Source organism: Aspergillus affinis, assembly GCF_023601865.1.
Source record: "Aspergillus affinis strain CMG 70 chromosome Unknown NODE_46_length_220473_cov_87_121971, whole genome shotgun sequence".
NCBI lineage: Eukaryota > Fungi > Ascomycota > Eurotiomycetes > Eurotiales > Aspergillaceae > Aspergillus > Aspergillus affinis.
Window position 1 is genome coordinate 65951 of NW_026515827.1, and position 13870 is coordinate 79820.

General features: G+C 52.2%; 3 protein-coding genes across 3 annotated transcripts; 1 reads left to right on the forward strand and 2 right to left on the reverse strand.

The window, feature by feature from the left end:
- Window positions 1-771: 771 nt before the first annotated feature.
- On the reverse strand, window positions 772-2399 carry KD926_007638 (SUN domain-containing protein; the record flags this gene model as incomplete). Its single annotated transcript, XM_053100509.1, has 3 exons — window positions 772-1723; window positions 1780-2015; window positions 2067-2399. The coding sequence occupies 3 exons, from the start codon at window positions 2397-2399 to the stop codon at window positions 772-774; spliced, it is 1521 nt and encodes a 506-aa protein (XP_052955811.1).
- A 1183-nt stretch (window positions 2400-3582) lies between these two features.
- On the reverse strand, window positions 3583-10394 carry KD926_007639 (ubiquitin-protein ligase RKR1; the record flags this gene model as incomplete). The annotated part of the gene is made up of 10 exons (XM_053100510.1): window positions 3583-4598; window positions 4682-5021; window positions 5220-5663; window positions 5719-6018; window positions 6077-6450; window positions 6500-6916; window positions 6964-7787; window positions 7838-9439; window positions 9685-10028; window positions 10095-10394. 10 exons carry the CDS (start codon window positions 10392-10394, stop codon window positions 3583-3585), a joined length of 5961 nt encoding a protein of 1986 aa, XP_052955812.1.
- Window positions 10395-10656: 262 nt separating this feature from the next.
- Window positions 10657-13347, forward strand: KD926_007640 (TFIIH/NER complex ATP-dependent 5'-3' DNA helicase subunit RAD3; the record flags this gene model as incomplete). Its single annotated transcript, XM_053100511.1, has 4 exons — window positions 10657-10778; window positions 10860-11316; window positions 11374-11490; window positions 11551-13347. The coding sequence occupies 4 exons, from the start codon at window positions 10657-10659 to the stop codon at window positions 13345-13347; spliced, it is 2493 nt and encodes an 830-aa protein (XP_052955813.1).
- Between the last annotated feature and the right edge of the window lie 523 nt (window positions 13348-13870).

Sequence of the window (13870 nt, forward strand, 5' to 3'; positions counted from 1 at the left end):
ATAGTATCTAGCTTAAGGTTTCCTTTTTGGATTGACCTACGACATCGTGTAATTCAACAGAGCCAAGGCACCAAAGCCTTTGAAGCACTTAACTAGGTTAACTCACCCCTATTGTCTAGGTTACAATGAGGGTATACTATCAGAAATCAAAGAGTAAACAAATCAAAAGAAGATAAATCTATAGCATAAATGAAATAATAGTCTAATTACTGTACCTGATAGGCTAATATGTGAACTTTATATAAACTGTTATTCAAATCAGAAGATTCAAGCTTATGCAGCCTTGAAGAACAGGTCCAGAGACGGAAAGACTTGGGAATGACAATCAGCAGCTGCAATAGGCCTCGATCACGGTGTCGGTAGGACTTGTCCAAGCATGCGTTACGGAAATCAAGTGTAATATGTAAAGATTATGCATTCCTCCCAATATTAACCAATAAAGAAAATTATAGACTAGTCACTGATAAATGATAGAAAAAGTATATCAGAAAGAAAAAAGAAAAAATAGAAGATATCCACCATCATCGTACAAAGAATCCAAAAGAAAAAAATAAATCATAATAGAATAATCCATCAATCGTCAAAAAAATCGAGTATGGTATCCCGAACAAGAAATAAAAAAATAAAATATATATCAGAGTCAAAATGTCCAAATCACCAAGAAAGAAATAAGAAGGGAAGAGAAATGGCATGAAGTCCGAAAAGGTTATGAAATGATGACATCAACCCAACATCGAGTTAATCATCCAAGGCAATGAATGAATGAATAATCTACAGCAACATTGCTGCTCCCACCGCAACGATCAGCCCCAGCTTCGACATGTCCAGCTTCAGGCCAGATGCGCTACTTTCCGAGTCCGAGTTCGTCGGCACGGGCGTCGTGGTGGGCTGCTCCGTGGAGTCGGCGTATGCGGTGGCTTGCGTCTCAACCAACACGGCGGGCTTGACGGTGTAGCCTGCCCATCCGGAGGGGCTGTGGGTGGACACGAAGCCGGAGCTGGGGGTGCGGCTGGACGAAGACGGGGTGAAGGTTGGCGGGGGAGTGGAGGTGGGAAGGAAGGTTGAAGTTGAGGTAGGTGGGGGCGTGCTGGAAGTCGAGGTCGAGGTCGAAGACGAAGTTGAAGTCGACGTCGGGGTCGGGGTAGTGGAAGTGGTGGTCGGGGGGATGTAGGTGCTGCTAGTCGTGGAGGTGGTGCTGATTATAGTGCTGGTGCTGCTGGAAGTAGTGCTGACAATGGAACTGGTGCTGATGCTGGTAGTGCTCTCGACCGTGCTTGTGGACGCCGGCGTGGAAGAGACAGACGACGAGGACGAGGACGATTCGTCATCGCCACCGCTGCTGCTCCCGCCCTTGTCGAACACGACGATATGAGCCTTCTCGCCCTTGTTCACGGTCACCACGCAGAACGCAGCGCCTCCGGCACCATCCTCCGAGCTGCCGGTCATCTCGTTGACGCTGTTCACGGCGGGATCGATCCGGCAGGGCAGACCGTTGCACCCGTCTCCTTCGCACTCGATCTCGACACCGAACTCGGGCACCTCGTTGCGGAACGGGGTCGTCGGCTCCAGATAGATCGGGTTCCAACCGATCTTCAGGAAAGTGCTGCCGTCGGAGTCGGTGTTCGCACCGGCCACGTAGGGCGACCAGTTTCCGTACGGGTTGGACGAGGTACCCCAGACGCAGGCGGTCTCGGGGCCGTATCCAGGCGGGTTGATATAGAAGCTAATATCGTCAGCATGACCATTAAGAAAGATTGGAGCGAGTGAGTCCAAACATACTGTGCAGCGGTCTCACACCAGTAAGAGGAGTCCGGCACCGCAAGGGTCGCCAACTCCTGCACCAGCGTGGGGATCAGCATGGCCTCATTACCGGGCAAAACGGTCTGACAGACGGAGACGTCTCCGCCCTTGCATTTGTTGTGCACGCCCACGGACCCCGTGCCGTCCTTGCAGTAGGGCTTGTTGGGGAACGGCTTCTGGATCTGGCCGTCCTCGTCACAGTACAGTCCACCATTCTATGCTAGTCAGTACACCCACGTCCATCACCAATATGAAAGGTTACTCACCATCGACAGGGGGTAGCTATACGAGGTCGCCTCAGGATCCCACTGCATAGACACCTGTCCCGGGGGGCACGCGTAGGGACAGTAATTGCCGGGCTTGCAGGGCTGATCGGGGCTCATGGCCCATCCGCCGTTCTTCATCTTGGGCGTGACGGAAACCAGACCAGCATCGGAGGGGAACTCGCACTGTCCTCCGCGTTTCTTCAACGGCGCTTCAGTTTCGACTCCGACATCCGCGGCGGAATGCGGGTGGCGGCGGTCATGGTGGTGGCCGTGCTGAGCTGCTTGGGCCGTCGCGAGGAAGGCGAGCACGGCGGTTGCGGTGGTGAACTTCATGTTGCTGGTGGATTCGAATAGGAATATACAGGGTAAGCTTGTTGAATGTACAGATATGTATGAAACCGGACAAGGAATGCGGTTCGTATATACAGCGTTATACTGGGATTGATAGTAATAGTGATCGTGATATCAAAACGAATGGCTGAATCGCGAAGATTCGGATAGACGTGATACGGCGATTGATTCCAGAATGGAGGATAACGAAAGACTAGGGTCAGAAGGGCGATCCCCAAAAGAACGACTGAAGAGAGCGACAAGAAGAACGAAGGAACGGAGGGGGATCAAGAATCAACGACCCAGAAAACACGCAACGGAATCACGACGGCCTCGAAGAAGAAGAAAGGAAGAGAGAAAGAGGAGCGAAAAACGGCGCGAGGGCGAGGAAATACCCTCCGCTGGCTAGTCTCTACTCTAACGATCTTCCCACCAGCTCAGACCAGCTCCCCGCCAAGTTTTCGACTCCCAAGGCCGAACCATCTCGAGGCTATTGAGCCGATCTTTCCCCCTTTGGGAAGCCTCGCCGGGGACTATTCAGGGGTCGCGCCAATCAGGGCCCCCAGCGCCCCGGGGGTTCATGAGGAGGGCCCCACCCCAGCTCCCGCCATTGGTGGAGGGGCCGTGCAGGGTTCGACTCCTTTTGCCGTCCTGCAGCTGGTTTATACCTCTTTAAGTCGCTGCGTGTAACCCTCTTAACCCGCTTCACCCTCCCTCGAGTCGGAGTAGCTTCAATAATGCCCATCATTCAGCCACGATCGGCACTGTCCTTGTCAGCTGTCAATTATTATTATTATTTATTATCATTGATGGTGGTCCACCCTGTTTGCTCCTGCTCGTGTAGTACAAGATAGGGGGCAAATAGTGGGCTGGGAGACCAAACTCTGTTTGCCTAGAGTCCTCGACACGACCCAAGACGCTCGGGGCCTTGGGGGAGGAACTGCCGAGACCGGTTTACTGCTTGGGGCTTAGTCGGTCGTAGACCACCTACCGGCTGGAGTCGGTCTCACTCTATACTTCGTGGCTGCTATACAACAAAATGTATGCCTACAGTGCCTGCAGGTAGGCATTGGACACTATAAAAAGATTGCCGGTGGCTTATACCTGCACCATAGGGAACTCGAAACCCAGAGAAACAAAGAAACATCTTACAAGGTATATTTATGGAGGATGACGAGCCTCGGTGCTAACTGCTGACTGGCTTAACTGGTTGCCCTGCCCTGCCAAGTCCCTCCTGCTGGCTGTCAAAATCCTTCCACCCCTCAAACCCTCCCCCACCGACCACTCCGTCCCGCCAACCCCAAGCGACGCAATAATGCTGCGCCAGCAGATTCCACTCCTCCATCTCGTCCAGCATCTCCAGGCCCGCCACCCGTTCCTTCTCCGTCTCGTCTACCCACCGCTCCCAGATGAAATGCACATCCGCCGCCGCCTGCCCGTGCGCGAACCCCTGGTCGCGCAGCCGTTGCCGCTGCGATTCTAACGTCGCGTACTGGTGCAGCGTCTGCAGCTGGATGGCGCGCGTCGCCAGGTTGGAGACCATCGTACGTCCGAAGGCGTCGTGCGGTCGGATTGGCTCGTACAGGATGAGGCCAAGAGGGGCACCGCCGTCCTGGTCACCTGTCGCTGCCGGGAACAGCGTCTGCGTGAAGAAGTTGACTACGTCTGTAGCCTCGCTGGGTGTGAGGTAGATGAGACAGCATTCGGAGATGAGAAGCGTAGGGAGCGTGGGATCGACGTCGCGTAACAAGGCCCGTGGGTCGTCGGTGCCATTATCCCCGCGGTCTTCCTGCCCTGGTAGGTTTGTGGCTGTGGTTGTGTTTGGGTTGGGGTTCGATTTCGCCTGGGGCCTCAACCACCGCAAGTCCAACGCATGCAAGTGATACGTCTCCGTATGCAGCGCATCCCCGCTTTCCGAGATCTCGACCTTCGCGCTTTCCGGCGCCGACCGCCCGATTATCCCCACTGCGCGCTGGAGGTGAGGCGCCGCGCGAATCAGCCGGATCTTGGCGGCTGTGTTGACGGCGAAGTCGATCTCGTGATAGATCAGGTCTGGGTGTGAGGGTAGGAGTCGAAAGGCACGCGTGTCGGAGCCGGCTCCGAGCGAAATGATCTGTTTTTTACTCTTCTGGTGAGGGGTAGATGGTTGAGTGAGGAATCGATGGACAAGTTGGTCGATCGCGGCGGTGCGGACGTAGGTGCCTGTTTCAGGCGAGGGTTATGGCGTTAGTTGGGTGCGAGAGCCAATGGCATGGGATGGGGTGAGTAGGGGGGAATGGAGTCACCTCTGTTAATAATGGGCAGCCGTCGTGTCTTTAAATCGGGGGGCGTTAATGCCCTAGCAAATGGATCTTCCAGGTATCCTAATCCCACGGCGCTCAGCCGGGAGACGCTGGCATCATGGTCGGTGCCTTGAACCACTCGATCTTTGCTCCCGCGAGAAGGAGGGCCGCCAGCGAGACCGCCTCGACCGCGTAAACGACCCCGTCCGCCGCCTCTTCGGAGAGTGTTGAGATTGGGGATCTGCGAGGCCGACATGTTTACGAGAGGAAGCTCCGAGAAAGCAAGCGAGACGCGGCGGGATGGTTGCTGGACAAGTGGGGTCACGTTACCCCACCTGTCGGGCTGGATGGATTGCGTCAGTTTGCATGCTTTGTTTCATTCCTCGTTATGCTGTACGCTATACGCTATACGCTATACTATACACGCGCCATCTAGGTATCTATTGTCCCCCTCTCTATCACTCTATACATAGACAAAATTGTTCCGGCACAGCGGACACGTACTCTGGTTGCTGCTCTTGAACCAGCGGAACAGACACACCGAGTGGAACGTGTTCTTGCAGGTCGCGCATCGCTTGTTCGGCGTCTGCATGTCCGTCGAAATCACCGAGTAGCAAATCGCACACTCGCTCTGTCCCTTCAATGCGCCCTGCACGTTCTTGCGGAACGCCAACAGCCCATCCACCAGGCTGCCGTTCGCAAACATGATCACTCCCTGGATCGTCAGAAGCCAGTTCTTCCACTTCTTCTCGTCGACCAGCACGCGGCTGCGACCCACAACCACGGCGGGCTGCAGGGGGTAAGCCGGAGGAAGCGAGATAGACAGGGAGACGGGAGGCGACTCTTCGTCGACCGGAATGCTGGCAATGATCTCGGCTGTCTTGGGAGAAATCTTAACCGCCAGTGCGCGCTCTTCGTTGGGGTCCTGCGTCGACATCCAATCCGTGATGCCCTGAAGTGCATCTACGATGACCAGGGGCGAGACCTGTCGGGCTAGATTAGCTTGTGCATATTGGTATTGAAAAAAACATGCGGCTTACATGTTTCTCGGTCCACGCCTCCACCGGCCCCTTGATGCGCTTCTTCGTGTCAATCCACCAATTCTTGGTCATGTTAGCCACGTGCCTCAGACACAAGAAGTACAGATGGACAAGAAGCCACTGGGTTTCTCTCTCGTAGGTCTCCGACTGATCCAGCTTGAAGGACCGAATGTCAAACTTAGACGCATCTAGCATCTTTCCGTGGGAGCCCTGGAGGAAGTCAAACATGAATTCCAGCAACGGCGCCAGCGTGTCGTTTTCCTTGATGCTAGTCACGTAGTTTTCTTGGACAGTGAGAGACTATTTTATCGTTAGCGTTAACCGCAATTATCTTTCTCTCTGAGCGTGGGTAACATACTGCATTGGTAAAATGGTCAAACACAACCTTCCAGCTCAGAAGATATGACCGTATATCAGCCCAAGTCCGGTCATCGCCATAGGCAAGATTGACAGATGCCATCGTGGGAGCTTCGAGTAGCAGAGACATGAGTTCGTCGGGAAGTCTGACGGTCGTCTTGGATAACGCCACGTCAAAGGAAATTTGTTCTTGAACGCTCGGGATATACCGGTGGAGAATGGTGTAGGCGGCCCGCTGGACGGTGCCACTATGCGCGGTCAAAAGCGGGAAAACTTTGCTCACATCCTCAAGACTGTCGGTAGGAAGAACATTGAGCAGGCGGCTGAGGCGGTCGACGGCGACATCGCGAGGTTGATAGAAAGTAGTCGAAGAATCTGGTCTGTCAGAAGTATACCTTGTGTATGGAGTACGGTAAGAACTCACCAAATTTGTGCAGCGTTGAAGTTAATCGGTTGAATAACACTGCCTTGCGATCCGCCCAAGCATCCTTTACGTCATCATTACTCTCTTCATTATCCACAATTGATTTCAAAGAAGCAAGTAGTCGGAAAGAGGCCAGGAGCAACGGCAAGGCTTCATCACCGCCACTGATGTCTTGCCAAATCGCGCTGAGGACATCCATGCTTTCCTCCCAGTGAGAACCATACATCTCGTGAATGCAAGGCAAGACGTATGTCAAACTCTGCAAAATCTCGGCCTTGACGCTCAGAGGCGCACTCTCAGACTGAAGACACTGAATGAGATGCTTGAGGAGGAACATCAACCTCTGCGTTGGGATGGATGCAGCTACGCTCTCATCACCTGCCAGGAGAAGGTTGAGCAACGACAGTTTCCGCAGGCCTAGTCATAATTAGCGGTTATATCAGAATCGAATTTGGGAAACCTACCGTCCTTCTTCTCGTCTTCGGGCTTTAGGCCTGTAGAGTCCGCAACGAGTTCATTGCAGAGTCGTGTCCCGGCCGGCATAGAGAGAATCGATTGACGTAACAGAGACATCCACGATGCAGTACGAACGGCGTTGGCTGTCCGAACGCTTTTACATAGTTCTGTAAGTTCTTCCGGAGTCTTGGATTTGTTCGACGAATCCACACTGCCCAGAATTTTCACGAAAGATTCTCCGATCCGGTAGTCCGACGGAGAAGTACTTTGGAGCCCCTCAAGCTTCCTTTCCCAGAAAGAGGTGATCGTTGTGGCAAGAGTGTCTTTAGAGTGGACCCACCCGCTGATTACCTTTCGGCCATCATTGACAACCTCCATGTACTCCTCTCGCTGCTCGGGAAGCGTAAGGCCCGTTATGCCATTGGAGTTCTCAATGCTGAGATCATCATCAACTAACTGCACTGCGAGGGGGAGATTATGGAAAAGGGTTTCAAGCTCATCCGTGCCGAGATGCCCGGCGAGGTCAAATAAGGAGAGTACTTTGGTGGTGAAATAGGCCAATCTAAATGCGGACGAACAGTGGCTCGAGTCGCGCGGGACAGCTTCATAACGCTCCCCGAAATCAGCGGCCAGTTGTCGGTTAATGAGATGGACCGTGCCGCCAAGGGGGCTAGTGATAGCAGTCGATGACCGGGGGGGAAGCTCAAGGAAGGGGCCAAGAGCCTTTTCCCAGGTCTCACGTCCTGGTAAAATCTCCTTTGCCACGGAACCAATATCCTCGGGTTTGGTACTGTGTAGTAGCTCTTCAGCTATACTCAAGAGAGATTCAATCCTTTTCACAGTTAGTAACATTGCGTTGGGACCTGCCACGGCAAAACTTACGAAAGCGACTCAGCATTGACAAGTTCAAAATTGTGCTGGAGAATCTCGACGCTTGACCGGGCGCTTGTTTCGCCGACTACTGTCTTTTTCAACGTCTTGATCAAAGATTCTGAAACATCCGCAACTTCTTCCGACGGCGATTCAGCGAGGAAGTGCAGTTTTCCGGTCAATTTGGAGCCATGCGAGCCACTTTGGAAGCCCCGAAGAGCAGTCGGGACGGAAGTAGCAATTTGGGAGAGACCGTGAAGTGTATCCAAAGCTTTGTTCTCATCGGATAGGGCATCGATAAGCGATAAGAAGATTGAGTCCGTAAGTTCTCCATGAGAAGACTGGTTCTGTAGAACAGCGATAACAATCGACCAATGCAGGCTGCTACCCTTACAGGCTTGGTCTAGGGCTCGCATGATCAATGAACCAAGCACACTTTTCCCGTCCACCTCTTTGAAATTGAGGGTGGAGAGCAATTTCTGAACAGCGTGTGCGTTGGACGACTCCGGTTCGGACTTCGCCACTTGCTCAATGATCTTGCCGAAGCTCTCGCCAAAGCCGTCCCAAAACCGACAAGTCAAGATTATGGAAATCAGACGATCGGCAGATGGCGACGACAGAAGCTCCGGGGCGTCATTCTTGACGAATTCTACCAAAGCTTGAGAACGTTGAGCGATCTGCGCGACGTTATTGACCATGCCTTCAACCACCGCGGCCGCTCCGTAGGGCTTGCCGTTGCGGGTCTGAAGGACCTGGATGCAGCTTTCAAGTAACGGCGAATTCGTCTTCTCGAATATACCTAGCATTTGAGTCTCGCCATCCGTTCCGGCTACCCGCGAAAGCACCAACGCCTCTAGAACTAAAAGACGTTCGGCCTGAGAACACACTTCGTCCTGCGACACGTTGAAGTCCTTCGATTGCTCCGGGGAAGATAGCTTGACGGCCTCAAGTAGGCCATCTGTCAGTTCAGTCCACACCCTTTCCACTTCACCAGCCTGGCCGTGAGCCAGCAGTCCTTCAAGATAATCAATGGTGATGTTCTTAGCGGACAAAGCTGGAAGTGACCACTTCGACCGATCTAGTTCAGGCTTGGCATATTGCGCCAATAGAGGAGACAATCGTTCTTGCAGGAACTTTGTCTTCTCCTCAGCAGGTAGTCGCTCTACAAGCCACATCCCGGTATCAACGTAAGCCTTCCAGGCAACGGCGTGGTTTTGTCGGGGCTCGTCTCTCGATGTCAGCCCTTCTTGGAATGCCTCGGTTAAGGCAATTGCCCCTGTAAACCCAATCTGCGATTCGCCGTTTGCCAATGTCTGTACCGGAATTATCAGAAGTAGCTGGTGTAGGTTTGGCCAGAAGGAGCCCGCGCCGCCTTGAGAACCCTTTTGCATGTATTGAAGCAGCCTCTTCGTTGCAGAAGATTTGCCGGAATAATCGTCCGTCCATAATTGAGGCCTTGCAGATGTGGCCTGAAGTAGGGATTCGGACAAATCTGAGGACGATCCTAATTGAGAGGCGTGTAGTGATTTGCCGATCAAGGCTGCGCTGACGAGTTTCCAATCGAGCTCTTCAGGCTCCTTGGCCACTGCCGAGCGCACGAGCGTATAGATGGACCTGCGGACGAATGGGTCATCGTGGTAGCATAAAGCCCATAACGATTTACTTGTAAGGAGGTTTTGTACAGTTGGAAGATCCTTTTCAAGTTCTTCGTGGGTTGAGTTGCCTGAGTTGATGGTGAGAAAAGAGGACAAAAAAGAGAGAGAGAGAGAGAAGAGAAAGCGCTCAACGATATACAATGGATTATCTTACCTATAATTCGATTAAATAGTAGAATTGCAGTTCCTACCACGCGCGCATACTTCGCTTCCGCGTCGTCGGGCTTGACGGTGCGCTCGTCGCTCAAAGTCTGCGGAGTTTGTTGAAGAATGACATCATCTACAAAATCCAGGATGGAAGTCTGATAGACCTTCCACACGCCTTTTCGCTTTTCATCCGTGGAGAAAACCCGCGTAAAGGATTCTAGAGCAGAGCGATGGACTGGCTTGTCATTATCATACAGGCCTGCAAGCCATGCGCCGACTACTTTGGGTAAAAATCGGGCGATTCTTTTCCCTACCAACGATGACACCGATCCTTGAATAGTATACGCCGTTTGCCTCACTCTACGAGAGAGATCGATCGACGCCCGGGGGTATATTTTTACCTGTTCACACCGTAAGTTGGGTTCTTGTCATTACTCCAACCTATACAATCCACTGTAATCGCTTACCCAGGCTTCCAGGAATCCGTCATCGAGAGTGCCACCGCTGCTTTCTACACCCGAAACAAAATCCCTCAGCTCATCTAATGCTCGCGTCCTTGTAACCTCGTCCTTTTTCAGAAAATTCTTGAATGCGATTGCCAACTGTGGCTCCGATATGCGCGACAAGTCCGGGGGCTCGGCGACGTAGGTCAAGGAAGACGGCTCCCTTCCCTGGGTCGAAAAGGCACCTGAGAAACTCCCAAAAGAACCAAAGGCTCCGGCCGCGGCCCGGCTACTCGACGCTTGGGACTTGAACTTTTTGCTCATAATAATGTGGGGTAAAGTGGGATGGATGGATAGATGCGACTGCGATCAAATGAACGAGGGGCGGTTTTCACAGAAATCCTCTAGAAACCAAAGTCAATGATCGGTAGAAAGAAGTTCAAGCAGAGAAGCAACACAGAAGGGAGGGTCGTTCATCCCAGACAAGAAGAAGTCGAGGGACGAGAAGAAGATGTCTGAGGGCAGAAAGGATGACGGCGGGCCATCGGCGTCTCTATCGGGACGGTCACGTGGGCTGGTGTCATCGATGGCCCAAACGCGTGGGTCTTCTTTGACCTTTGGGAAAGTCCGGAAGGTGAGAGCTTCTGCTGCTTCTGCTGCCCCGTCCGGAGCATCGCGCTGGCCCGTCACAATGAAGTTCTTCATTGAGTAAGTTTCTGTTCCTCCTCCTGCAGCTCATGCACAGTTCTAACTGTTCCCTTCTCTCTTCTCTCTTCTCTCTCTCACCAGTGACCTGCCCGTCCTCTTCCCGTACCCTCGTATATATCCCGAGCAATATGCCTACATGTGCGACCTCAAAAAGACCCTCGATGCCGGGGGCAACTGTGTCCTGGAGATGCCCTCGGGTACCGGGAAAACAGTCTCGCTGCTGTCGTTGATTATCGCCTACCAGCTACATTATCCGGAACACCGCAAGCTCATCTACTGCTCTCGTACCATGTCAGAGATCGAAAAGGCGTTGGCCGAGCTGAAGGCGTTGATGAAGTTTCGAACGGACCAACTTGGATACACAGAGGACTTTCGAGCGCTCGGTTTGACCAGTCGAAAGAATTTGTGTCTGCATCCGTCCGTCAAGAAGGAGAAAAGTGGCACGGTCGTCGATGCGAGGTGTCGGAGCTTAACGGCGGGTTTTGTCAAGGAAAAGAAAGAACGCGGGGAGGATGTTGAGCTATGCACATATCATGAGGTACGGATAACGAGGCCGGCCGTGTTCCCTCGAACTGAAAGCTGATGCGTCAAATAGAACCTGGATCTACTCGAGCCGCATAACCTCATTCCTCCTGGCGTTTTCACTCTCGACGGTCTACTCAAATACGGCGAGGAACACAAACAATGTCCCTACTTTTCGGCACGACGCATGGTGAATATCCTTGAGCTTCGCTAGCTTTCGGCTTCAGTTATACTAATCCGCTTCAAACAGATGCCATTTTGCAACGTTATAATCTACTCATACCACTACCTATTGGACCCGAAAATCGCGGAGCGGGTCTCAAAGGAGTTTTCAAAAGACTGTATAGTGGTCTTCGACGAAGCACACAATATCGACAACGTCTGCATCGAATCTCTCAGTATCGATATCACAGAAGATTCGTTGCGCAAGGCCACAAGGGGAGCAAATAACTTGGAACGGAAAATCCACGAGATGAAGAGCTCGGATGCCGAGAAGCTGCAGAACGAATATTCAAAGCTTGTCGAGGGACTAAGGGAAGCAGAACAGGCGCGCGAAGAAGAGCAATTCATTTCGAATCCCGTCCTTCCGGATGATCTGTTGAAGGAGGCCGTGCCGGGCAACATCCGTCGTGCGGAGCATTTTGTCACCTTCCTCAAACGATTCATCGAATACCTCAAGACCCGAATGAAAGTCACGCATACCGTTTCCGAAACGCCCCCTTCGTTCTTGACCCACGTAAAGGACCTGACGTTTATCGAACGAAAACCCCTTCGCTTTTGCGCCGAACGACTAACGTCCCTCGTGCGAACGCTAGAACTTATTAATATAGAAGACTACCAGCCCCTTCAAGAGGTGGCGACATTCGCGACTCTGGTCGCAACTTATGATAAAGGATTCCTTCTGATTCTCGAGCCGTTCGAGTCAGAGGCGGCCACCGTGCCGAACCCCATCCTACACTTCACTTGCCTTGATGCTGCGATCGCCATCAAACCCGTCTTTGACAGATTTAGCTCCGTTATCATCACTTCGGGAACTCTGTCGCCCCTGGAGATGTATCCAAAGATGCTGGACTTCACCACCGTCATGCAAGAATCGTACAGTATGACACTTGCACGTCGTTCCTTCCTTCCGATGATTGTGACCCGAGGATCCGATCAAGCGCAGGTCTCTTCGGGATTCCAGATTCGAAATGACCCCGGTGTTGTCCGCAACTACGGAAACATTGTCCTCGACTTCGCCCGCATCACCCCCGATGGTGTCGTCGTTTTCTTCCCGTCCTATCTGTACATGGAGTCCATCATCAGCATGTGGCAGGGCATGGGTATCCTGGACTCGATATGGAACTACAAATTAATCCTGGTCGAAACCCCCGATGCGCAGGAATCGTCCCTCGCGCTAGAGACCTACCGAACCGCCTGCTGCAACGGCCGAGGCGCCATTCTATTCTCTGTCGCACGAGGCAAAGTCTCCGAAGGTATCGATTTCGACCACCACTACGGACGCGCCGTGCTGTGCATCGGCGTTCCCTTCCAGTACACCGAATCCCGCATCTTGAAGGCCCGTCTCGAGTTCCTCCGCGAGAATTACCGCATCCGCGAAAACGACTTCCTGTCCTTCGACGCCATGCGTCACGCCGCCCAGTGTCTGGGCCGTGTCCTCCGTGGCAAAGACGACTACGGAGTCATGGTTCTCGCCGACCGACGATTCCAGAAAAAGCGCAACCAACTCCCCAAGTGGATCAGTCAGGCCATGCTGGAAAGCGAAACGAACCTCAGCACCGACATGGCGGTCGCCACGGCCAAGAACTTCCTGCGCACCATGGCCCAGCCCTTCAAGGCTAAGGACCAGGAGGGAATCTCCACGTGGAGTCTCGCTGATTTGGAAAAACATCGCGAGAAGCAAATGCAGGAAGAGGACCGAGTCCGGCGCGAAGAGTTGGCCAACGGCCATGGGGCGAACGGCGTCTATCATAATGGCGTGCCCGATGATGCGGATGAATTTGACGACAATATTGACGAAGACCTCATGATGCTGGATGCGCAGTGAAAAAACACCAACTTAATATCATTCCTCTTCCCCTTGTTAAAATAGATTTTCTACTTTTTGGCTATACTTTCTGTCTTCTTCCGCGATCTGTATCTGCTTTTTACTTACTGGAAATAAGTCCGCCCAACATGATGATACCACGGTGGTTCTATATGGTGTTTTTATTATAAAAGAAAAATTCTGACTCGAATTCAAACATCTCTACCAAAAGAAAGGGAATCCAAAACGAAATAAACTAATTTTGTTCTGCTTGTAGTATAGTATGAAAATGCTATCTAGAAATAAGAAAACAAAACAAGGCTTTTTCTTAATTCCGCTGAGACTGAACTCCAGAGGTCATTGGACACATCAAAATCACACAAGGAAAAAATCATAAAAGAAAATGCATAGATAAATACACACACATACAACATCACATTCACTCACTGAAACTGACGAACATATACAACAAAAGGAAAAGGATAATAATAGAAAAAATGATACAGGCAGGCTACAACAACCCACATAACGCACTTATCCACAC